This window comes from Mercenaria mercenaria, chromosome 5 (genome assembly GCF_021730395.1).
Source record: "Mercenaria mercenaria strain notata chromosome 5, MADL_Memer_1, whole genome shotgun sequence".
NCBI classification, from domain to species: domain Eukaryota; kingdom Metazoa; phylum Mollusca; class Bivalvia; order Venerida; family Veneridae; genus Mercenaria; species Mercenaria mercenaria.
Window position 1 is genome coordinate 4,433,285 of NC_069365.1, and position 27,935 is coordinate 4,461,219.

At 37.3% G+C, this 27,935-nt stretch overlaps 1 protein-coding gene across 1 annotated transcript; it reads right to left on the reverse strand.

The window, feature by feature from the left end:
* Positions 1-13,053: 13,053 nt before the first annotated feature.
* LOC123556305 (uncharacterized) lies at positions 13,054-27,692 on the reverse strand. Its single transcript, XM_045346908.2, has 4 exons — positions 27,583-27,692; positions 21,470-21,519; positions 16,174-16,329; positions 13,054-13,440 (listed from the first exon to the last, which is right to left on the reverse strand). The coding sequence occupies exons 1-4, from the start codon at positions 27,629-27,631 to the stop codon at positions 13,342-13,344; spliced, it is 354 nt and encodes a 117-aa protein (XP_045202843.2). The 5' UTR covers positions 27,632-27,692; the 3' UTR covers positions 13,054-13,341.
* Positions 27,693-27,935: the final 243 nt, after the last annotated feature.

A 27,935-nucleotide genomic window follows, 5' to 3' on the forward strand; every position in this document is an offset into this window, starting at 1 on the left:
TGGTAGCTCCAAATTAACATTTAAGGACTGAATGATATAGCTCAGCAAACCACAACAATACCTGACAGTTGTGTCCTAAATCTCTGAAATAAAATGTCTTCAGATTAATCCTAAACACGTCTACCTAATACTCATTTATATTGCTCCAGTCTCGAATCTAAAGTATTAAAACTTCCTTTTTAATAGTAGAAGGAACCTATTGACACCCCTCTGCAGTACTAAGACCTCAAATCTGAACTATTTGGACAATATTGAGATAAAGCATAGTTATATAGGCTGGTGCAGTCCCAAAAGAGCAGGTGTACATGAAAGACTGTAGTTCATATCTAAGCTTGACTTTGATAGGTAACAAATGCAGGTCGTAGGGGCCTACTTAGAAGCGTTTTGCACACGTATTTTGAATACGTTGTCTTTCCATGTTTTATGTTAGGGTTTCACCTGGCGGGGATAACATTTATTTACACTGCCCTGTGCCTTTGGAACATGGTTGGGGTAAGAGTGAGGTTAGGTGCACCATAAACCGGTGGTGGTTTTGCCACTGACTGTTCCAAGGCGGTGTCCCACTGTGTTCCTGTATTTGTTTTTTTTTTTTTATTCTTTTGTGTGTTTGCTTTGTGTGTGATGTGCGTGCGTGCGTGTGTGTGTGTTGATCGTGTGCGAGTCAGACAATATAACATTGCAATGAACAAAATGCGAAAACTTTCTGTAGCAGTCTTTATTAGAAAATATTTACGAATAGTATCAATCCTAAAGTTGTTCAACAATATTTCGTTCCAAAATGCTCTTTGAAATTGAGCGTTTCATCTAGGAAAGCGCTCAAATACATTATACTACTTTCAGATTTGATTTTTAACCGGCAAAGTCAAAGTCCGTGGCGCAAACATTTATCCAGCTCTGCTTAATAAAATTGTTGTTGTATCAGATAAGAATCTAACAAATATCATTGTTAAATTATGTCTAATAAGCGGTTAGGCTAATGTTTTAGAAGAGAAATGGATTTGGTTGAGTTTACTGCAGGCAACGCTAATCAATATTTCTGGTTACGAAGTTAGGTTTGCCTTGAAAATGCAGAAATAAAAATCCGGCACCCCGTGATCGTTGTTATGCCAAGAAACATGATTTCACCATGTTTAAGTACGCCTAAAAATAGGAATCTATCAAAGTAGTAATTTGATATTCAACTCGGAAGGCTACATGAAAATGATGCTTTTCTGTAAGCTACGACCTTGATTACTTCTATTTTCTCATGTTTTCTCGGAGAAATTGAGAAAAGTACTAGGATTTACAAGAAATTGGATTGGAACAAGTATTAAGCAATGACATGTATACATCTTGCCCTACCTGCCAACACTTATATCTAAACACCTGAGAGAAAGAATTGCCTTACCTAAAATCGTTAAATCCGCTCATTTTGATCCTCTTACGTTAATGATCTCAAAGTAAAGAATTGACACACTGAGAAAGATCTGCTGTACTATATTTCCTAAAAGCGTCAACATTATTAATATTGCGCTGTTCTTTGACATCTTTTATTTCTATACATTCAGCACTATACTAGTATTTATGGTGACTGATGACAGGTTTATAGTGTTTTAAAGTATATTTGCCTTCTCCTTACGCAAAACCACCAGATCGTTGTTATTTCTGACCCGATTTAGTGCTAGACTAGTATATTGACCTTGCCCTAATACAGTAACAGAAGTTAATTGTTGTTACTGCTGACCTGTTAGAACAGTATACTGACCTTTTTCTTACACAACACCACCAGTTTGTTGTTACTACTGATTGGACAGGTCTATCAAGATCTCTCCATAGTGTTGGCTTTCAAACTATGAGGATTTAGACTAATCTACCAATTTTACGTCGTTAGATTTCACTTTCTAGCGCAAATTACGGTGAGCCAGTCTAAAATGGCTCAGTGCGCATGCGCACAAGTAAGTTTTGAAGTCCTCTAAGACGAAAATAACTGTTCGTTTAAAATAAAGAAATATAGTGTAATACTATTGTTACAAATGTTGGAAACGGTTCAGTTATTAATTTAGCAAAATATATAGATATATATTTACTATTCTTTGTTCGCAGCATTCAAAGATATGCATATCCATTGAATCACGTTCAGATATATTTCGTTTAGTTAAATAAATTTATTGTTTAACTGGCGATTCGTTTGCCCCGTTCGTTTGGGCCACGGAAGATCTGCCGGAATAAGAAGAGCTCTTCTGAGATGTTCGATTCTGCGTCTTCTGTTTTTAGTTTAGAAGATTTTCTGTGTCTTCCACCAGATAGTCGGAAGAGGTAGCAGAGATGTTAATCATGTGATCAAAACAAGGCAGCAATTCGACATACAAAGCTTACAAACTGAGTTATAACTAGAACAAATAAAATGTTAAGAATTTCTGTTTCAAATAGCACATTAACGAATAATATATTTTTTCACTTCTGGCAGACGTCCGTTCGATTGGGATTTTCTTCCAAGCTTTTCTAGAGCTTCTCGGAAGCTATTTTCTTGGGCCCAGACGAACGGGACAGTTGACAAACAAGCTTGTCAGGTGAGGTTTTCGCAAAAATGGTAAAATGCCAATTTGGCAGCTTTCACCAGGCCAAGTTCGGACTTGGAGCCAAAGACTTCAGTGTACAATTATTGCAGTGGTAGCTTTTGAACATTTTAAAATGAAATTCAGTAACTAGGAAATGCTTGGGTCTGCAGTCCTCGGAATGGCGGAGTTTGATCATAATCCTGAAGATGACTTATTGATTTTGAGATCATTAGGTCGTGGTTACAGTGACCTGGACCATGAAAACAGTTTCCAGACTATAACCCAAGAAAGCTTGGGCCTAGGATCTCTAAACTTGATACGGAAGTTGGCCGTCACCAAAAAAATGATGACCTCTAATAGGTCACAGTAATCTGCATCAGGGAGACTGTTTTTCGTATATAACACAACCTATCATATAACCAGAGACATAGATTGTTATCTTTGTCCCTGATATAACTTTAAAAGTAGCAGCACTGGACCTCTCCTAGGTTTCTTTTTTAAAAGAAGCCTATTTGTTTGTTATTAGTGTTGGCCCAATATATTGGCTTTGACCTTACATCGTAACACCAGTTCATCATTACTGTTGATCTGTTCATACTACTAAGTATTAGTTGGTTGGCACGTGTAAGGATTTCTTGTGAGAGGAGCACGAGGGTACTAAACGTCTTGCCTCTAAACTTACTGACAATGTCCCACGCTTTATTTGTTTTTATCTTCTTTAGTTTCAGTGAACAGCTTTTAAAAGTCTGGTGGTAAATTATGCTATCTTAGGTTCAAACTATTCAATCGAAATCATCTAGAATTTTCAGCTGCTAAATGACCTTTTGTGACATACATGATTGACAGATAAACAGATATAACAAAATAAATACAATTTCCCAATCTTGTACAATATAGTACACGTTCTGTGTTCTTCTAGGTCAGTGGCCAGTTACGTCTACAATGCGTCCTCCTACACAATTTTACATAGGTACTTATTTGTTTAGTAGAACCAAAAGAAAATGTTCCCTTGAGATAATTCTTTTGAATTACATGGCAGTTTATTGTTTAAATGGAAACAGTTCATTCTGGACATGACAACTATGTAGACAGTAAGTCTGTCATATCTTAGTCATTGTTTGGTGACAAAACGACCAAAAATAGTACCAAAATTGAGAAATATTAGCAGTATTTCTGTATGTCTATGTTATGCATATTCATGAATATTAACAAGAATGTTACCAAATTACAAAATTGCTTTAATTAACATTTCTGAGTTTTAAATCATTTTAATTTACCAAACAATTTTAATTCAATATTGTTTACTGTATCGTTGTTTTTTAAATAATCTAGGAAAATTCTATTATCAAGTTCTTAATTGTTCCACACTTAAACAGTCAAGTGATTTTTTTTCTGTGATAATGCTTTAAAATACATTATCACTATATCTGGTTGTATTCAAAATTATGTAGAAAATATATAGGAAGAAACTAAAATCACTGTTACTAAGATGCACACTGGCCATAGCTTTCGCAGAAGCGGTGGTTCCAACGCCGCCGCGGTGGAGAAATTTGGCCAGCTGACTACATTTATGCTGTTATCGGTAAGTTTTATAATGAGTTTTCCACGTTTGACTGAAAACAACCTGTGAGACAGGAGCGCACATGTGTACTCTTCCACACTTGCTCGGTGCAATTCTTTGTCATTAATGTAAACACTTTTGTACAGTTTGACGAGGGACTGCCGTTTTTGTAGAATTCCCATAAAAAATGGTAAAATCTTGTACAAAGTGACCCCTGAGCACGTTTTCAAAAAATAGTAAGTACGGCACTGTCAAGCAACAACTATTTCTTCGTAATTGGTGAATTTTCATTGCAGTTATATGAAATAATCGACCAAAATTGATTCCAACCCAGTGTGCGATGTGTACAGTTGCAATGCATTACGGTGTATCTTGTTTCTTTAATGTTCGTTATGAACTTTTAACTTAAGTAAACTGCATTTTACCAGGATTTTGATTGCCATGGGGTAGGTCCATGAAATCACTTTGACATTAGACAGCAATAGAAACTGAATGTTTAGTAATAATATACTATTGATTTGCACTTCCGTTCTGTTGAATACATATAGAAAAAGTAAGCTTTATTTTGAACCATAATTATGTTACCAAATCTACTGCTAAATAATAACACCGTGTTCTTTCGTACCGAATACACCTCAATTATAATTATTCATATGAACGCATAAAGGTTTTCTTCACATCTTCATTTTCCCTAATTATATACAAAATATCAAATGACAATATCTATTGTTTGATTAAATGCTGACCACATGCGACTTTTACATCATATAAAGACCAACTTATCTAATGTACAAATTGACAGGGCCTTAACAAAAATGGAAACCTTCCACAGGCCTTAATTTGTTTTGGCCACAAAATATCGAAGTCTGTGACGCATTGGGGTGGGCGCGGCGGAGTATTCTCCAACCCACTGCGCATGCTGCAACCATTTCTCATTTTTACAGTATTTTTCATCTTTTTTTAAACATATTTATGGATGTTCCCAGCTGTAATTTCTCTTCAGTTATTACAATAAAAATAACTGAAATCAGTTGTTTCTTTGTCGTCTTCTTGGCACATGAACAAGGAGTTAAAGGTCTCTTATGTTTGATTGGCGTTGTGACAGTTATCAGAGGAGAATGAAGTTTTTGTCGTTTATTTGTTGTATCATTGCTTTCTGCTTGTCTGTTGTTAGTTGTTTGTACTCTGCTTCTCCGTTTATTTTTCCATGTTAAACTTAGCCTTGGAATCATCAAGATAAACATTACCGAAGATAAGGCCACGAATGTGGTCTCTAGGGTGTTGACAAGCTTTTCCTTTGATTTGACCTGGTGACCTAGATTTTGACCCCGCATGACCCAATTTCAAACTTGACCTAGGGATCATTAAGATAAATATTCCATGCAAGTTTTTATCAAATCAAAGCATAAATGAAACCTCATATGGCCGAATAAAAACAAATTGCCCCTTTCAGGGATAGTATCTCTAGAACATATGATGGAATCTAGCTGGTTTTCAAAAGGAACCGAGATCTTATTGTGACTTAAGTCGTGTTTAAGTGTGGTCAAAGTCGAATGTGTGTGTGTGTGTGTTCGGGTTTAACATCTTTTTCAACAATGTCGAATGTAAAATGTCAACTCTATTGCACAATGTGGTCTCTATCGGGTCCACAAGAAATTGTGGACGGACGACGGACGGACAGACGACGGGCGATCACATAATCTCATCTTGTCACTACATTAAAAATCTAACCCTTTTCCTTGACATTTTGAAATCCTGTGCTAAACGTCTGAAAATAAAAGGATATTGTAGAAGTAGAGGAAAATCAGCCTACTTGTAAAAAGTCTCAACTCCTATAACGCAGCTGCTCAATGGCATTTTGTAATGGTATGCTACGTATAAGTCACTGAATTGTACTTTAGTCAAGTTGGTATACTATACGATGCAAAAGTCGCATGTGGTCAGCATTTAATCAATCAATATTGTCAGTTGATATTTTGTATATACGGATGTGCAAATCAATATCATATTTATTCTAAACTTTCAGTTTCTGTCTAATTTCAAATTGATTTCATGGCCCTAACCCAACCAAAGTCCCGGGAAAAGTACTGTATAGTTAAATTAAAAGTCCTTAACGAACATTAAAGAAACAAGATACACCGTAATGCGTTGCAATTGTACCCACCGCACACTGCGTTGGAATCATTTTTTGGTCGATTATTTTGTATGCCTGCAATGAAGATTCACCAATTACGGAGAACTAGTTGTTGCTTGACAGTGTCATACTTGTGATTTGATGCAAACGTGCTCAGGGGTCGCTTTGTACAAGATTTTACCATTTTTGATGGAAATTTTACAAAAACGGCAGTCCCCCGTTAAACTGTACAGAAGTGTTTACATTAATGACAAAGAATGTGGCTGGAAGAGTACACATGTGGGCTCCTGTCTCACTGGTTTTCAGTCAAACGTGAAAAACTCATTAGAAAAAGTACCGATGACAGCGTAAATGTAGTCAGCCGGCCATATTTCTCCACCGCTTCTGCGACGAATCCTCCACCACGGCGGGATTGGAACCACCGCTTCTGCGAAAGCTATGGCCAGTGTGAGAACGATTCCTCCAATCTATCAAGTGTTATTTTTTTTCAAATAATATATCTAACATAATCATCAGTTTACTGGTAACAAGTAATAATATCATTTTAGTCAGTTTTAGTGATATCTTATTTCACGAGATGTTAGTTGTGGCATTGGCTTATTTTATGCAAATAAGCTGCACAACTAGTGTACAGTAAATTGGTAAATTCAGAGTAATAAAATACTATTGCAGAAAATGCAGGATTTTAAATCCATATGAAAACTGTTTAATGCATTAAATTTGACATAAAACTTAGAAACAGTTTTCTTATGGATTTAAAATCCTTTTTTTTTTCTGCTATAATAGTATTTTATCACAAAATATTGTTGAAAATAACACTTCTCAATAATATTCATGTAGTATCACTTTAAAAAATTTATTGTTTCATCGCCAAAATTAACCAAGACATGATGGATTAATACCTAGTATAAGGCTGTCATTTTCTAAAATGAACAGTTACCAATAAAAACACTGAAATTATATACAGTTCCAAAGACTTTTTGCTTTAGAATTCCCCCGCACAGTTCTACCAACAATTTGGTAACATTATCCAGAACTTTGAGGGTGGGTGTGGGGGTGGGGTGCATGGCAGTCATTACTGGCCCCATACCTATTCTGGTAACACACTTCACTATCAATCAAAAGGTCCTAGGTGCCAATCCAATCCACCCATGAACATTTCTTGTGTCTTCCACTGACCAAGTGGCCAATGTTGCTTTTTTTTTTTTTTTTTTTTTCATGAAAGAGTGTTTTGCATGTATGCTACTATACAATGGGTATTTTAAACAAGAGCTGTCACAGGAAACTGAATAGTGATACTGAGCACATCTGAGGAAGCCTGAGCTGTAACAGGAGTGTTTAATCACTCCTTTGTGGATGAAGATATACTGGAGTTGGACAATAGCCTAAGTTTATGTCGAAAGTATTTAGTAACTACAGCTGCTTTAAATTTGAGAAAAGCGCATGTCTCTCACAACTGCCTAATCATCTGAACAGTAGTATATGATTCAACCATTCACCAAGACCTCAACTGCCTAATCATCTGACAAGATTAAATCTTGAAACACAGAGGACCCATATACTAATATTCATGTTTTGTTTGTTTTGGGTTTAACGCCGTTTTTCAACAGTATTTCAGTCATGTAACGGCAGGCAGTTAACCTAACCAGTGTTCCTGGATTCTGTACCAGCACAAACCTGTTCTCTGCAAGTAACTGCCAACTTCCCCACATGAATCAGAGGTGGAGGACTAATGATTTCAGATACAGTGTCGTTTATCAAATAGTCACGGAGAACATACGTCCCGCCCGAGGATCGAACTCACGACCCCGCGATCCGCAGACCAACGCTCTTACCTACTGAGCTACACATTAGTAGTATATGGGTCATTCATGTCCACAAGACCTGAGCGATTTTCGATGATTCAAGGGCCATAATTCTGAAGTGCCTTGGCCGATTAGGCTAGTTATCGAACTTGGCCGAGGACTTATTGGCAAACAAATTTTTTCAAGTTTGGTGAAGATCAGGTGATAAATGTTCGACTTAAAGAGTGCGGACAAGATTTGTGACAGATGGACATACACACAGACAGGAGTAAATCAATATGTCTCCCACCATACTGTGGTGTTGGAGACATAATAACAGAGGTAACAATAAGTCTGTGTCAAATGTATTAAGTAATAAGAGATAGAGATAACTTATTTATTTTGTTGGGTTTAATGTCGCACCGACAGAATTATAGGTCATATGGCGACTTTCCAGCTTTGATGGTGGAGGAAGACCCCAGGTGCCCCTCCATGCATTATTCCATCATGAGCGGTACCTGGGTAGAACCACCGACCTTCCGTGAGCCAGCTGGATTGCTTCCTCACATGGAGAATTCAACACGCATGGCGAGGCTTAAACTTACATCGATGAGGGGCAAGTGATTTGAAGTCAGCGATCTTAAACATTCGGCCACGGAGACCCAGAGATAAAGTGTATCAAAACATTAAATAAGTATGAAAGGGACATAATTCATGGAAACTTTCTGCAAGAGTAATGCTCCTGTCATTGTGTCATATCATGTGCCTAATAATGTGGAATAGCTATGTTAAGTTTAAATCAAATCTATTTAATTATAACTGAGATAGGGCAAAAGTGCATCACAACTTGAACCTGAAATTCAAAGTAAAAACAGGGCACAACTCATAAAATGTTGGTGCCAGCATTATGGACCTTGTGTCATATGGTATGGGTGATGATGTGGAACAACTTTTTTCATTTTGAATCAAATCCATTTAGTTACAATAGAGATGTGGTGAAAAAGCATCAAAATATAACTAAAATTCTAAGTAAAAAGTGGGCATAATTCTTGAAATATTGGTGCTAGAGTTATGGCCCTGGAGTCATTTGATGTGTGATGATGTGGAATAAATATTTAAGTTTGGATAAAATTCAGTTGGTTATAATAGAGATAGAGTGAAGTGTATCAAAACTTAAACCTGAATTTCGAAGTAAGAAGGGGGATACTTCATAAAATATTGGTGCAAGAGTTATGACCCTAGTGTCAAATGATGTGGGTGATGATGTGGTACCACAATCTTAAGTCTGAATGAAATCCATTTAGCAATAACTGAGACAGAGTGAAAGATTTTGTTGTTGTTTTTTGTTGGGTTTAACGTCGCACCGACACAATTATATAAATCATATGGCGACTTTCCAGCTTTAATGGTGGAGGAAGACCCCAGGTGCCCTCCGTGCATTATTTCATCACGAGCAGGCACCTGGGCAGAACCACTGACCTTCCATAAGCCAACTGGATGGCTTCCTCACATGAAGAACCCCCCCCCCCCACCCCTCCCCGAGTAAGGCTCGAACCCACATCGATGAGGGGCAAGTGATTTGAAGTCAGCAACCTTAACCACTAGGCCACGGAGACCCCTCAGAGTGAAAGTGAACCAAAACTTTAACCTAAAGTTCTAAGTACAGGGTTCCCACACTTTTACCTCTATGAAATTTAAGGACTTTTCCACGACCTTGTTGCGATTTTAAAGGACCTTTGTACGAGATATAGGGTTGTACGTTCCCGTCAATGTTTCTAGATTCAGTGTAAAAATATAAGAACAAGAGGGCCATGATGGCCCGATATCGCCTAAAAGTTTCTACTAAATAAATACAGGCAGGTAATGTGTGTGACTCTCTTTTTTTGCGGACCTAAACAGACTAGTGTTCAATTCTGGAAAAGGACCATAATATCCTCCCGGCGTGGAAATTTCCAGAGACAGTAGAAGCTGATTACATAAGTAAGTATGACAGATGACAAACAGTTCAAACACTATTGGTGTTGGTACAAAACTTCACAAGTTCATAATAAAAACTAATATAACTAAAGATCTTGTTTCTTCTCTGCATTTTCCATATCTTTATCTGCTGCTACATTCAGCGATTTAATGTCCTTTTCTATCTGAACTTTTTTTTTCAATACCTCAACTTCATCTCTGGCTCTGCAAATTTTCTTTTTTTTCTGATTTTGTTTTCTTACCGTCCTCTGGCTTTTGTTTCTCAAGGAAACTATGATAAACCTGTCTAGCATGTTGTGAAGACTGAATCAACTCCTTCATAATACACTGGGACCCCGTTATAACGCTGTCATCGGGGTCCAAGGTTCGAGACCCGCGGATCTAGCGGGGTTAAATTTATAACGCGGGTTGATAGTATCAGCGGTATAGGCAATACCCCACCCATCGGTAATGTATTAGACGTATTTTGGACGCTGTTTTATGTTAATAAGAAATAAGAATCGTATAAACGGGACATTTATTTACCTTAAATGCTACTGAAAAATACATTAAAAGAATTATAACGCTGTGTCATCTTCTCATTTAGTCGTGATTCTAAAGAAAGTTGAAATTGTTTATCCGAAGTAAACATGTATAACGCTGTTGTGAGGGATGCGCTGTCATGAGAATTACATAGCAATGCAATTTCACTGGGGGTTTATGTAACTAAAAGAGAAAAAACGCGGACAGTCTTAAAAAATAATTTTTAATACATGAGGAAAATCGATAAATAAGATGGAAAATTGTTAAATCGCCGTCGTTAATATACGATATTAAAAAGGGAGAACATTCTCAATATGGCTTTCAGTGCGTCGAATCTTCGCAAATTCCGACAACCGAGAATGATCATTATGAAAAACGGCTGCATTTATTACAAAACTGGGCCTGTTGTTCGTTTTATTCACTCGAGTGTTAATGTCATCCACTTAATTGGTGCAAACTTATAACGTTTGATATTGACTGACCCATCTTCCACGCTTGTTAATGCAAACAATCTAATTTTGACACGGTACTGATTGCCTAATTGTCACAGGTCTACATGTATTGAAACTTTAACAAAGGCGATACGCAAACAAGTAAGCTAGCAGACGATTATTGATAAAAATCAATAATCGTCACAGTTGTCATGGAAAGGTGTTAATGTACACGTACATGTAGTTTTAATGCTGGTTATGATCAAATTTAATAACATCCGCGGACTTTTTTTTTTTTTTTTTTTTTTTTTTTGATTTTTGATTTTTTTACCCTCTAAAATTTGGGAGCCAAGACGATACAGCGTTATAACGAATACCGCGGTATATCGAGAAGCGTTATAACGGGTTTCGAGTGTAACTACACCTCTGATGCCACATACATGATTTATATAATCTTTATAGGTGGGCCGGTGATCTAGTGGTAACGTGCTTGACAGTCAATCCAGAGGTCCAGGGTTCGAATCCCGGCCCAGGCACTGGTAATTTCTGAGATGCTCTTGAGTGTCTCCCACCTAACTTAGAGGCCTGTACTGGTTCTTCCCAGGAAAGACGGCTTCGTGTGTATTGGTGCTATACACCAGGCACGTTAAAGAACTGTCTACTCGCAAAGAGCTAGGCTAAGTTAGCCGGACAAGTCTGTATCTAAAAAGGATTCTTTCTCTCTGTTCTGGGGGCTTTATCTCACTCTGTCCCTCTGGTCAGATCGCTCTGTGTCTGTACTAGTAGAGGATGAATTTCGCGCCCTGTGTGGCTGCGTTTGCTATATGTAAAGCGCCTTTGAATGTGTTTATCATGAAATGGGTGCTATATAAATCTGGTATAATAATAATAATAATAACAATCTTTGATACACTTCTAGCAATTAAATTATTTTCAGTCAAGTGGATGATTGATCACTGAATTCAAGCGTGTCATTAATCACGATTTTCACCATTATTCTCGAAAAAAAATCGGAATTTCTCGGGACTTCTTAAAAATCGACACAAAAATGACCGAAAGCTTAGAATTACTGAATAAATATTCAAGCATAGCTACCTATATAGGTTGATCAACCATAAAAACATCGGCATTTTCGAACAAGGAAATTGAAATGACATCCATGTCCGCCATTTTGAATCATGAATTACTTCCCCTAGCAAAATGGGATAATTCCTGTTATTTTCCAGTACCTTTACCGTACTCTCGCAAATTCCTGGTATTTTCACAGCTGTGAGTCAATTTTTGAAATTCACGAACTTTTCCCGCTTTCCAGGTTAGCGTGCAAGTAAAAAGGGGGATAATTCATGATATATATGTGCCAGAAATATGGCCCTTCTGTCATACATTGTGCGTGACTGTGTCAAAAAAACTATTTTACATTTGAATCAAATCTTTTCTGTCATTAGAGATCCAGTGAAAATCCATCACAATTAACCTTACATTCTTAGTCAATAATGGGCACAATTTATGCTTAATTGGTGCCAAAGTTATGGCCCTTGTGTCAAATGATGCGGATGATGATGTGGAACAACTATTTTAGTTTTGAATCAAAGCCATTAAGTAATAGTTGAGATACAATGAAAGTGCACCAAAATTTTAAAATGAAATTCTAAGTAAAAAAGGGGATAATTCAAGAAATACTGGTGTGAGAGTAATGACCCTTGTGACATATAGCGTGAGTGATGGTGAGAATAACTATTTTAAGTTTGAAACAAATCCATCAAGTAATAACAGAAATAAAGAGAAAGTGCATCAAAACTTTAACCAAGGTGCGGACACGTAAGGAAACTGACAACGATTCAAGTAGGAAAGCTCTCCATACTTTGTGCAATCAAGCTTAAAGCCGGGCAGTTCTATTCCCAGAACTAGCTGATGCCCGACTTTTCCTAAGATATCCCTCCCTCCCTCTGCCTCTCTGGTCAGATAACCTATATCTGCACAAGTGGAAGAACTTCAGGTTCATGTAAAGGGGGATATATAAATCTGATATAAAATCAAAATTGTGTGTGTACTACACAGCACTCAATGGTCAACCAATATCCTACATAAATACTAGTAGCATTCAAAATATTTTATAAATTATCCAATTTATTCAAAATACGTCTTCAACATAAATACATCACTGTAATTCCTAAAGTGCATGACTTTTCTGTAACAATAATTCCCACTAAACTCTTATTTTCACTTATTTTTCAATTCCAATATGTATTGATGTATTAGTTACAATTCTTCTAGAAACTCAAAACCACAATATTGATAAAAATTTCAAGAATTTAAATAATTGTATTTGCTAAAACACACAGACAAAATGTTCTTTGAATGTTTTTAATTGTTTCAAATTTTTAGAATCCATGCTTTACTCTTCTCTATTGGCCATCCTGGCCTGAAACACTTCTTCTAGATTAATTGGAGCATATATGTTTGCTGGTTTCTTTACAAAGCCCTGTGACAGAAACTGAAAAGAGAAAACATTGTCTTTTGATATCTCTCATTATTATACTGATATAGGTATTGCACAGTATTGTGGCATTTTGAAATGTAAACAAACAAAACAATAACATAAACTTAAGTCAATATACAATGTTTCCGATGCAAATAGTAATTCCATGCTGGCCGAGCGGTAACAGTATCCTTTTGAACAAACTTGGGAGAGGACCTCATAATGATGCTACAGACAATGTTTGATGAAGATCCATCTTGTATTTCATGAGAAGAAGTCGTTTAAAGATATTTCTAACTTTAGCTCTAGTGGCCCTTAAAAGGGGGTAAGTGCCCCAATCTGATTAATTTATTTATTATGTTGGGTTAAACATCGCACCAACACAAAGGTCATATGGTGACTTTCAAGCTTTTATGGTGGAGGAAGACCCCAGGTGCCCCTCCATGCATCATTTCATCATGAGCGGGCATTTGGGTAGAACCACCGACCTTCCATAAGCCAGCTGGATGTCTTTCTCACATGAAGAATTCAGTGTCCCGAGTGAGGCTCGAACCCACATTGATGAGGGGCAAGTGACTTGAAGTCAGCTACCTTAACTACTCGGCCACGGAGGCCAGCCTAATTTGAACAAAATTGGGTGAGGACCTAATATTATGATGCTACAGACTGAGTTTGATGAAGATCCACAAAGCAGTTCATGAAAAGAAGTTCTTTAAAGGGTTTTCTATATTAAGCTTTGGCAGCCCCTAAAATGGGCTAAGGTGAACCATTTCAACAAACTTAACAGAAGTCCATGCCAGTATACTCTGTCCGAGTCTGGAGTAATTCTGGCCAGCAGTTTAAGAGGAGAAGATGTTCAGGTAAGCTAATAATTCATGTAACATTGGTGCAAGAGTTTAACATTATGATGTACCATGTGTCATAATTATGATGTAGCTGGTGACGAGGTACAATTATTTTAATGTTGAATCAAATCTTCTTAGTAATATCTGAGATACAATGAAAGTGCATAAAAACTTTAACCTGAAATTCTAAGTAAAAAGGGGGATAATTTATAAAATATTGATTCGAGTTATGACCCTTGTGCCATATGATGTGGGTGTTGATGAGGAACAACTATTTTAAGTCTGAAGCTGATCCAAAGTGCACCAAAACTTTAACACGGAACAACGCCGACACCAAAGCTGGGTCGAGTAGGATAGCTCTCCTCATATTTCATATAGTCGAGCTAAAAAAATCAGTCACCTATTGGACTTGCTAGATCTGCCTCCTCATAAGCCAACAGGTTTATGTTAAATTCCAGTGAAATGCCTACATTGCTTTCAGAGCTTTAAATGAAACAGCTGAAAGCTGCCTTTTGCATCATTCGTGTTGGATAGGTACTTGAAACTCATTACAGGGTTACAGATATGAAGTGGATACAATTTTTTTTATGAACCAGATACTCAGGACAGACTAGTGTACCAAGAAATAAAATGCTCCCCCCTCCCCCCCCCCCACCAATCAGACTATTTTGGGAGACATTGACCTTTAGCCTTCTGGCAGCAGGAGATTCTGCCTTTGTGACCAGTGCAGACCATGATCAGCCTGCACATCCCTGCAGGCTGATTACGGTCTGCACTGTTCGCTATTCAGTCAGTAAATTTTCAGTGAACACCCCTTTGAATAATAAGTGGGTCTGTCCAAATCGAAGGATGGACCTGTTCATTTTAGAATTTTAGCAGGATATAGGTTAAACATAACATGACACTTTATATCCCGCGACAACCTATTTTCGGACACAACCCGTATTCGGCCGGCCCCGGTAATGTTTTTGTTTTCCTGGAAAACACGCCTCTTCCGGTTTCCCACACGCATGCATGCATGCTTTGTTTACAAACACCATACAAATGTCTCGCTGGTAGTTTTGAAGAAAAATTGAAATTAAAAGGGTAAGCAAATGATAAAAACTTACATACTGTTACATTTTTAATTTTTTTCACTATTCCCAAAATTTCACGTCCAAAATATGTGTTTTTAGAAATAAATCCAATGTTTTCATGCTGAAAGCTCTGATCGTCCGACAGATTAGGTTATTTTACAGGCTCCGCCCCCACTATCAAATTTTGCAAAGGTATACTTCACACAAAAAGCTACCACTTATAGACCAGTGTACCTTACGAGGTTTTCTTAATCAATTGGTTAATAAAATTTTAAATAGTAGTAGAAAAGTTTTTTTTCTCTGTTTCTTTTCAGAATCATGTGCCCACTAGGGGGTCATATAGACCTTATGCTGATAATATTTAAGGGATGGGTACACTTATTATTTTGAATAGGAGACACGTTCCTGTGTCCCATTTGTGCTGATCCCACCAACTAATTCCATAAACTAACACTGAAAATACTTTGTAAATACGTTTTGGGTAGTTTTCTTGTTACTAACAGTTACATTTGATGTTCGAGATTTGTTTAAACTGTTTCTGACTTTTTGTGACGTAAATTTTGGAGCGCAGTATATTTTGAAGCCGGTGTCCGAAAACGGGTTGTACAACTTCCGGTTAATGGAAAAGTGGGTCAGCCATATTGGAAAGGATATCTAAAACATGCTGCGGGATAAGGTTTGTTTACTTGCGTATTTTTTAGGATAAATGATTGTTGAACAAAACTCCAGCATTTATAATTGTTGAACATTTTCCACGTAGCGAAACCGTAGCGATATACCGTTAGCTGTCCGAAAACGGGTTGTACCGGGATACTGTAAATACTTACATAGTATGCCACTGCAGCGAAAAGAGAAATAGAAGCAGCTAGACTGATGTTGTATTTTGTCTGGGCTTGTGCATATTCTGTAGCCCAATTCCCACTAGGGCTTGGCAAGCTGTCCATGTCTGCATTGTTTACACTTGTCCTTTCTTTAAGTGTAAGCTGCAAGCAGGAGAAACAGAGTGTTAATTAAACACATGCTTTTTTATCATAAATCATTTTAAACAGCCTCACATTACAGGATAACCTAATACAGGAGGAGTGACAATCGAATTTCCTTTTTGAAACATTTTCAAAGAGCTTATCATTCTACAAGGTTAAAAGTAAATTGTTTATGTCAAATATTACCTTTGTCAATATATGGGTATACCTTCAGACGTAAATGAATATTTCAGAACTTTCAATGTGAAATCATTAATATAAGTGGGAACCTTGTTTCATAGATTTTGTTGTTGTGTCAGTCCATAAAATCTAGTCCTAAAGAACAAGATTATAAAAAGTGGCATTATGTGCATCTTACTGCACATACACTGACAAGATATGAAAACGCAACAAACACATGTCTGAATATATTTTGTACTACAAATAGCAACACCTTGAAATGTTCAACACATACACATCTTGGTACTCTAGACCCATTGTGTTAATTTTATTGTCTGTTGTGCTGATTAAATTTGAACACAATGTAGTAAAAAATATATTCAGGCATATGTTTGTTGCGTTTTCATATCTCGTCAGTGTAGTGTGTTTTTGGTGGTTTTATAAAAACAATTTTCAGTTGCTGTGCATTTAAATGTGTTAAATTAACGATAATGCTGCATAAGTGTTTGAAGTTGATGCTTTAGAAAAAATGAAATCGGACTAATAGTTCTTTTCTTCAACCTTCTATGCAGTGATTTCCCTTATCTATAGGTAGAGATTTTTGAAGTCGAAGGGAAGCAACTGTACCAGTCAAAATAAGAAAAGTCATATTTGGAAACCTATTATTTCATACTGGTAACAGGAAGAGCTTCGTATATTGGGATTAAAGCTATAATTCCTTCCACCCTTTTTACACACATCTATTTCAGCTGGATTTTTACTTGAAAAATGTGCAAATTACACTTTAAGTTCCATTAAAAATTAGTCTTGAATGAATCATGGTTCACACATATCCTGACAAAATATGCAAGTTCACTTCAAAGTAATATATAGTTTGGGTCAGATCCATTGAAAGCTGTAAGAGGAGATATCTGGAGAAGTATTTCAGTAGTATTCAGCATTTTGTAAAATTCATAATCAATATAGTTCTTCCTCTAGTAGCACTAACCTAATATATGAAGTTTAAAAGCTGTAGCTATTATACTTTATGACTTACAGTCCAGAAACCGTTATTCAGTTTGCAAGTTACTGGGACCTTGAACTTTTACCTGCTAACCAAGGTGATGAATGTACCCACCCCCTCACCCCGCATGCACCGACACATAACATTGCAATCTGACGCTCACAAGATTGCATAATTATGTGGACTGTATGTATATAGACTCTATGTATATAGTATAGTAACAAACAAGAGCTGTCGGAGGACAGCAACGCTCGACTATTCAACAGCCTTGTCAACTGAATGAATTTTAAAGTTGAAAGAGGGGCATAATTATGTAAAAATACAAAGTAGAGTTATAGAAACTGTGTATTGCATGTCAGATCATGACAGTGAACAAGCATGTGAAGTTTCAATCCATTTTTATCAGTGGGTACTGAGATATCAGCTTACATACAAAAACTTAACCAAATATTTCTAAGTTGAAAAAAGGGAATTTGTACAAAAGCAAAAATAGAGTTATGGAACCTATGCAACGTAAGTCAGTTTATCACAGTGAACAAGTGTGTGAAGTTTCAATCAATTCCCACAAGTGGTTACTGAGAAACCAGCTTACATATAAAAACTTAACCAAATCGGGACACGGACGCATGGGTGAGTCCAATAGCTCCAACTATTCTTTAATTGAGCTAAAAACAAAGTCCCATAACTCTGCAGAATATTTTTCTTAAAGAACCTAACATGCAACATGCACAAGTTAGGTTGGTACTGATCACTTGTGTAAAGTTTCATTAAACTGTGTGCAATGGTTCCAGAGATTAGGTGCGCACAAGATTACATGTGCAGACTCTAACATATGTGACAATGTCCCATAACTCTGCAGAACATTTACCTAAAAGGGGGCGGGTACAATAAAAGTCCTAAAATGGTGCTAAGTCATCAAGTAAAGTTTGAAAGTTTGACTATTTTACCAAACAAGAGGGTCATGATGACACTGAATTGCTCACCTGAGTAATATGAGCCACATGTTTCAAATGGCAAACTGATGCAAAAATATTAGATAGTAGGTCAGTAGGTCAAATTCATGGTCACTGAAAGTCAGTTTTAAAATTGGTGTGCAAAACAGCGCATGTCATCCAAATTTCAAGGCTGTATCTTAAACAGGAGGGCCATGATGGCCCTATATCGCTCACCTGTTATCATTGCACTTGAGGACAAGAAGGTCCTCAGAAAAAATATCTAAGTCCAAAGGACAAGAACAACAAAGAGAAGAAATTTAACCAATAAGAAAAAAAAATTCTTACAAGGTACATATATGTCAAAATACACCTAAAAATTGGAGGTACCATCCATGTTGTACCACAAAAAAGTGGTCTTGGTTTTTCCCTACGGCCAATAATAAAAATGTTACTAAAAATAAGCTATTTATAGTAACGTAAAAGGGAAGTAATTAAAAAGAAAATTGTTGTAAGTGAACAGAAGAAGGATCTGCCAAATAAATCTGTTGACATAAATGAAATTTCAGATCAGTATCTTCATTAGTTACGGAGATATACCCATTTTAATTTGAAATAAAGGGCGGTAATTTGACATAAAATCAGTCTATAGTTATCTACCCTGATTGGCTCAGTCCAACTAATGACAATAATGAAATTTCAAATAAGTCCTGTAAGTACTTACTGATATAAATCCATTTTGATTACAATCAGGGGAGGTAATCAGATATAAATAACTCTGGAACCTACGATTGGATCTGATTTGTCATGGAATCCAAGATTTATTGTTGTTGAAGATATTTTGGAAGTTTGTATCAAATAAAACCATAAATGAAGTCTCTATATGGCTGCAAAAGCCAAAATAGCCAATTTTGGACCTTTAAGGGGCCATAACTCTGGAACCCATAATAGAATCTAGCCAGTTTAAGAAAGAAACCAAGATCTTGTGGTGATACAAGTTGTATGCAAGTTTGGTTAAAATCAAATCATAAATAAGGCTGCTATTGTGCAGACAAGGTCAAAATAGCTCATTTTGGCCCTTTCAGGGGCCATAACTCTGGAACCCATTATGGGATCTGGCCGGTTCAACAACGGAACTGAGGTCTTATGGCGACACAAGTTTTGTGCAAGATTAAATTCAAATCATAAATGAAGCTGCTATTGTGCAGACAAGGTCAAAATAGCTAATTCTGGCCCTTTCAGGGGCCATAACTCTGGAACCCATAATGGAATCTGGCCAGTTCAAGAAAGGAACCAAGATCTTATAGTGATACAAGTTGTGTGCAACTTTGGTTAAAATCAAATCATAAATGAAGCTGCTATTGTGTAGACAAGGTCAAAATAGCTTATTCTGGCCCTTTCAGGGGCCATAACTCTGGAACCCATAATGGAATCTGGCCAGTTCAAGAAAGGAACCAAGATCTTATGGTGATACAAGAGGTGTGCCAGTTTGGTAAAAATAAATTCATAAATAAAGCTGCTATTGTGCAGACAAGGTCAAAATAGCTAATTTTGGCCCTTTCAGGGGCCATAACTCTGGAACACATAATGGAATCTGGCCAGTTCCAGAAAGGAACCAAGATCTTATGGTGATACAAGTTGTGTGCAAGTTTGGTTAAAATAAAATCATAAATGAAACCACTATCATGCAGACAAGAAATTGTTGACAGACGCACGCACGCACGGATGCACGGACTGACGACGGACGAAGGGTTATCACAAAAGCTCACCTTGTCACTATGTGACAGGTGAGCTAAAAACAAGAAAGTAGGTCAGTAGGTCAAGGTCACAGTCAAGTGACTCCTAATCACTTAAGGTCATCAGGTAATTATAATTAAACAGTCTAGGAAATATGATCTGATAATTCTTTAAGCATTTATTCCTATAAAATTCATATAACAAGTGACCCCAGGGTGGGGCCTCTTTTCACCCCTGTGGCATATTTTGAACAATCTTGCTTGAGATCTACTAGGCAATGCTACATACTAAATATCAAAGGCCTAGGCCTTAAACTTTCAGGAAAGAAGATTTTATTTTTTTCCCTATATATCTATGTTAAATTTGGGACCCCCAGGGCAAGGCCTCTTTTCACCCCAGGGGCATAATTTGAATAATTTTGGTAGAGGACCACAAGGCAATGAAACATACCAAATATCAAAAGCCTACATGTATGCCTTGCAGTTTCAGGCAAGAAGATTTTTAAAGTTTTTTCTATATAAGTCTATATGTAAAACTTAGGACCCCCCCCCCCCACAGGAGGCAGGGCCTCTATTCACCCAGGGGCATAATTTGAACAATCTTGGTAGTGGACCACAAGGCAACACTTCATACCAAATATCTCAGGCCTAGGTCTTGTGGTTTCAGACAAGAAGATTTTCAAAGGATTTTTCCTATACAAGTCTATGTAAACTTGGGACCCCGCCCCCGGGCAGGGCCTCTTTTCACCCCAGGGGCAAAATCTGACTAATCTTCATAGAGGACCATTAGATAATGTCACATGCCAAACATCAAGCCTCTACGCCTTGCGGTTTTGGACTAGAAGATTTTTAAAGTTTTTCCTTTTGGTTGCCATGGCAACCAGAGTTCTGCATGGAATTCATTTCTTTGAACAACTTTGAAAGGAAGCCACCCTAGGATCATTCCTGTTAAGTTTGGTGTAATTTTGCCCAGTGGTTTTCAAGAAGAAGATTTTTTTAGGAAATGTTAATGGACATGCGTCACACGACGGACATTGCGCAGTCATAAAAGCTCACCATGAGCCTTTGGCTCAGGTGAGCTAATAAACAAAAGCTGTCTCTGAAACAAATACTTTTTGATATACATGTGACATAAATTCGACAGACAAGGGCAACTCTAAGTGTCGCCACACCCACCAAGAAAAACCTTGGGGGTGTCACAAAGATTGTATGGCAGAACATGACAAAAGTTTTCAATGATAATATCTTTTTAACAGTTGCTGCCTTATTATATGAAACCATTTGAAATAAACATCAAGACAATAGCTTACAGGACTTGGACTTGTATATGATCCCATCATCCTTTGCTGACAGACAAGCCCTAAAACATAAACAGAAATATTATGTGAATATGGTTTTTAGTAAATAAAACGTTAACAAAAGCTATCTAATGACAGCATGCTCAAATATTTGAAGTACACTGCACTTCGAAATAATACTACTGCACACAAAGGCTTTAACAAAAGATGAGAAAGAGTGCCAGAATGTCACAATGCCTGTCATAAAGATGTAACAGTAAAAGATATTCTGTATAAGTTTGGTAGACAGTAAGCCCAAACAAGCACATTGCCAATTCTAACAACCAGGTGAAAAAAAGTTTCAAAAATAAGCTACTAATAGTAGCAACAAAGGGAAGTAAGTCCACAAGAAATCTGTATTTTGTTTTTCTAGGACCACACAAAAATCCTCACCAGGTAGCGATAGGTCAAAATACACCTGAAACTTGGATGTAACATGCATATTGTACTACAGAAAAGTGGCCTTGATTTTTCCCTAAGGCCAGTTATAATGAAGCTGCGTTCAATAAACGCTTGATGCCCCGGTGGCATCCCTGTCGATACAAAGCAACCTAAGTCTAAAACGAGGTCAAGGTCAAACTGAGGTCAGGTGATGTCTGCAAATGAGGAATGGTCACAGGTTACATCTGCATTAGTATCAATTAATTCTTGTAAGGGGTATTGATGCTTGACAAAACGGTCCCATTTGGCTAACCAAGAGATGGCCCCAAAAAAATAATAAAGCAACCAAAGTCCAAAATGAGGTCAAGGTCAAACTGAGCTCAGGTGATGTCTGAAGATGAGGAATAGTCACAGGTTACATCTGCATTAGTATCAAGTCATTCTAGTAAGGGGTATTGATGCTAGACGAAACGGTCCCATTTGGTTAACCTCATACGGACGGACGGACAAACAAACAGTAGATGCCGGGGGTATAAAAAAGTTACAATATAAGCTATCTATAGTAACATCAAAGGGAAGTAATTCTAAACAAGGGACCTGGTTCTTGCATATGACACTCTGTCTCATGATGGTGAACAATTGTGCCAAGTTCATGATGTTAGAGTTTAGGACCTTTGACCTACGGACCTGGGTCTTGCGCAAGACACATCGTCTTACTGTGGTACACATTCATGCCCAATAATTTTAAAATCCATGCATGAATGACAAAAATATGGACCAGACACGCCCATCAATGCACTATCATGAAATATGACCTTTAACGTCTAAGTGTGACCTTGACCTTTGAGCTACGGACCTGGGTCTTGCGCGAGACACGTTGTCTTACTGTGGTACACATTCATGCCAAGTTATTTGAAAATCCATCCACCGATGACAAAGATATGGACCGGACACGAATGCACTATCATGAAAAATGACCTTTAACGTCTAATTTGACCTTGACCTTTGAGCTACGGACCTGGGTCTTGCGCGCGACACTTCGTCTTACTGTGGTACACATTCATGCCAAGTTATTTGAAAATCCATCCATCGATGACAAAGATATGGACCAGACACGAAAATTGCGGACAGACCGACGGACTGACAGACGGTTCAAAAACTATATGCCTCCCTTCGGGAGCATAAAAATACTCCGGATAATGTCATTCTTGTATCTGACATTTGACCTTGACCTTACACCTAGAGACCTGGCTATTGCCCAAGACACTCCGTCTCGTGATGGTGAACATTTGTGCCAAGTTACATCAAAAGCCCTCCATGCATGAAGAAGAAATGCTCCTGACAAAGTTGTCATTCTTGTATCTGACTTTTGACCTTGACCTAAGACCTAGGGACTGGCTCTTGCACATGACACTTCATCTCATAATGGTGAACAATTGTGCCAAGTTACATCAAAAACTCTTCATGCACGAAGAAGAAATGCTCCAGACAAAGTCATTCTTGAATTTGACCTCTAAGTGTGACCTTGACCTTAGACCTAGGGACCCGATTCTTGCACGCATGACATTCCGTCTCATGATATTGAACATTTGTGCCAAGTTACATCAAAATCCCTCCATGTATGAAGAAGAAATGCTCCAGACAAAGTTTGTGGACGCTGAAGCCAGGGGCGTTCCCATAATACGTCCCATCTTTTAGACTGGTGTTAAAAAAGGGGCATAATTTTGCTATACTGTAAGGCAGAATTATGTAACTTGCCATGCGAGGTTACACTATGAGGCCAAACACTTGGGAGAAGCTGAAAACATTCGGTCAAGTAATTCCTGAGAACATGGAGAGCGCAGATCTAAGGATCACTGATTTTGATCCCCGGGCAAGGTTCATGTTCTTGGTGACGATTTTATAAAAATATTGTGTCTAAAATCATCATACTCCATGGTAACCACCGGTGATTCATGAGAAGTTGGCAGTTACGTTGATTTTTCATTAAATCAAGGGCAATAACTCTAAGGGAAATTGACCAATAAAAAAAAAAAAAAAACTTGACAGGCATCATTGCAGTATCTTGGTTCATCTTTATTTCAAATTTCATGAAATTCTACCTGCTAGTTACTGAGAAATGGCTGCGGACGGACGCAAGCATGCACGGACGGACAACGCCATTTCAATACCCCCTCCCGATTTCATCGGCGGGGGATAACAAAAGTGCCTAACCAATAGTGGGAATATTCCAGTCTGTAAGGTGCACACTGGCCATAGCTTTCGCAGAAGCAGTGGTTCCAACGATGCGGTGGTGGTGGAAGATTCATTGCAGAAGCTGACTGCATTACAGTAAGTTTTCTAATGAGTTTTCCCATATTTTTTCATGTCTGACTGAAAACAACTAAGTAGACAGGAGCTGACATGTGTACTCTTCCAGTCACAAACACTTGTTCAGTGCAATTCTTTATCATTAATATAAACACTTCTGTACAGTTTGATGTGGGACTGCTGTTTTTGTACGCAAAGCGATCCCTTAGCATGTTTGCATCAAATCATAAGTATGACACTGTCAAACAACAACTCTTTCTTTGTTTACCACCGCTTTTGCAAAAGCTGTGTCCAGTGTGAGGTGCACACTCACACATTTGTTCTGTTACATAATAAATTGATAAAAAACATCCCAACGATTCAGTTTTTGTAATTTCATATTAAATACTATTATTCTCTTAAAAAATTAACAGACATCATGCATATATGCATAACTTATGCATAATTTATGCTTATACGCATATTATCTGAAGACCTGCTGTTTACAAATAGTTAAATTAAGTTCAAGCTGTTGTTTTGGTAATAAAAGTAATTTCAGCTGTTTTCATACAATCTGTAAATTTACAGATAAAAAAATTTGTTAATTTATAATCTGTAAATTAACAGACAATCTGAACCTGTAAGCATACAACTTACTTACTGCACCCAATTAAAGTGTAAGCAAACTGCCTGTATTCCAAGTATAATTTCGGAATAGTAGGTAATAGAGGTATATGACTGGGCCAAATGATGAGCTGTCTATATATATCAATCTGGTCAGAGACTTCACCTGGATTGAGAGACATTCTCTCAATCCAAACACTAGCTGTCTCTGATTTGAAACAAGAGCACCGCCTTGTGGGTGCTGATGCTCATCTGATTTTTTTTTGTATAATAGAAATATTGTCCTACCCATGATTTTCTAAGTCTAAAAAGGGCCATCATTCTTGCAAAAAGCAGGATAGAGTTATGTTTCTTGATGTACAGCGTCCGTTTATGATGGTGAACAAGAGTGCAAGAATGTCACAATATACGCCCGTCACAGCAAATTAGCAAATAGCAGCTGTGTAGTTGCAAATGGAATCTTAACTTTGTGGTTGTTTAGTAATTATTGTAGTTCTTAGGATAAAAATGACAAAAAGCCATTTTGAAAAAAAATTTCCACCCGTGACAATGAGCCATGAGAAAGGCAGGTAAGAACAGTTTGACATGTGCATTGCTTCCAGGTCCGTATATTTTTTTCAAAACAATATTTCCTTTTCAATGATTAACCGTCTTTCGGGCAAAAGAATAATCTTTCAGAAAAACCTTACTTCAAAGCACAGTTCCAGATCGTTTACGCATCACCAGCGAGCAACTGCGTACAAAACGGTACTGTTTTCTCTGTCCACATTAAATCCCACACATTTTTCGCACCGAAGTCTCTCCCCTAAAACACATTATTATAAGCACACCGTGCCAGTTTAAAGTAACATTATTACCGTTCAGAACAGGCTAAACGCAAACTAACAAGACCGAAAATCGGGTTCAATCCTACTTTGTTACTTAAAAATTTGCTATTTAACTTTTTCGCTTTCGCAAATTACCTTTGCCTGCCATGATTACCGATGACAAGACGGTGGTTGGCGGAGACAGTTTACGTATTTCAAACGTAGAAATAAAATCCCAAGAGTACCCGAATATAAACAAGCAGCGATGACTCACGAAGATTATTTACCAAATTCAAATTAAATAGCAACTGGTAAGTAACTAAGTAGAATTGAACCTTATTTTTAGTCTTGTTAGTTTACATTTAGCATATTCTGACTGCTTGTAGCGCTATTTAGAACTGGCATGGTGTACTTGATTTGTTTTAGTGGGGAGACTTTGGTGCGAAAAATGTGTGGGATTTATTCGGATAGAGAAAACACTACCGTTTCTTATGCCGTTGCTGGCTCGTGATGCGTAAACGGTTTGGAACTGGGCTTTGAAGTAAGGTTTTTCTGAAAGATTATTCTTTTGCCCAAAAGATGGCTATCATTGATAAGGAAATATTGTTTTGAAAAAAATTAACGGACCTGGAAGCAACGCACATGTCAAACTGTTCTTACCTACCTTTGTCATGGCTCATTGTCACAGCTGCAATTTTTTTCCAAAACATCTTTTTGTCATTTTTCCTAAGAAACATTAGAGTGGTGGAACCTATGTTCGCGGTATTCCTATGCTCGCGGTATTTCGATAAATATGCTCTCTGCAGAAGCACTGATAAAAATATTTCATCATGCTATGTTCAACACCGACCAGTGGTGTAATGCCTTTACAACAAACGTAGCGATAGCCGCGCGTGCCGCTCACGTGACGTATACAGCAGCCGATATATTTTACGCAATCTGTATCCGTCGCACAAAACTCACACAAATATGTCAAAATCACTCAACTAAAGTTAGTTTTTTAGAAATCATGCATTACATTCAGATATAAGATACATTTAAGAGCAAGATGTGATAAATGTGACGCCTGGCTACACTACGAGTGCCTTTCGAACCATGAAAAGATCGATGTTGATCTTAGTATTTTGACAAAGTCCAAATGATTCTTTCTGAGATGTAGAGAGAAGTAAATTTCCTACACACAAAATAAGTGTAGAAAACATTAGCGAGTTAATCACTGTAGTTGTTTTAATGTTTAATACTTGAACATTCTGTTTTTAAACAACATTTTTATACGTTTTTAAGCTTTGTTCTAATAGTGACTCCATTTCTGTAAGGGAAATATACACATAGAGGCACATACTAAATTTTATCCCCATTTCTTTTGTTTTTCACATAATAAATGAGTAATGTTCTAAATATTATATTCGCATATGCTTGTTTGTTCATTTTTAGCGTGCTGAATTTTTTTCCCACCCTTAGTTTAATCGATATTACATACCACCAGCATAGGTTCCCTTCAGGGCGAATTTTCACCTTTTCACGTATGCCGTGTCGATAGCTCACGAGACGACTGAGTCACGTGATGACGCACATCAACAATATGTTTCGATAAAAGGAGGATAACTTTATGTTTTTGCATAGGCAAATCGAAATAATATTTTTTTCTTGCTTCTTAAAAAGATTATATATGTACAAAATACCGCGAGCATAGGTTCCACCACTCTATAATTGTGTGTAAAACGAGTGTTTTACAGTTTCAATGATTTTCATTGCTTAAGCTAATTTGAGCCTTTCGATCCAAAGACAGTTTGTCTTTTGAATGAGAGAAAATGTTTCAAGAGAGCATCTCAAAATTCCAAGTGAAGTCAATACCCAAAAAACTGTATCCGGATACCAGTCCAGTTGTCAACATTACCAAGGTCATTTTGGAACGGACTTATAAGTACCGCTTAATCTATGTGTATTTACTTTTAAAAAACAAAATTGGTAAATAAAAACACTAACGTTGCATTAAACGCACATCAGATGCCAATCTATTAAGTACAGGACGCATTTTTGAACTTTGAAAGCACTCGCCAATTTTCTGATAACCACTTTTTGGCCAACAGTAACAGAAACAGCAGTAACACCGTTTGCAAACACTAACGTCTATTGGTCGACGGAGCTTAAAAATGTACGGCACAGGCTCTCTTTGAGGGAATATAATACCATTCATCATACATCATTTTACAGATATTTATACTGTCTTTCAAATTCATTTTGGACCATATTTTTATCTTTGGTATGAATTACGTAGTTTATTCAATTTTGTACCTTATGTCTTCTGTGAGAATGCCGTTAGAAGCACTTTTGAACAG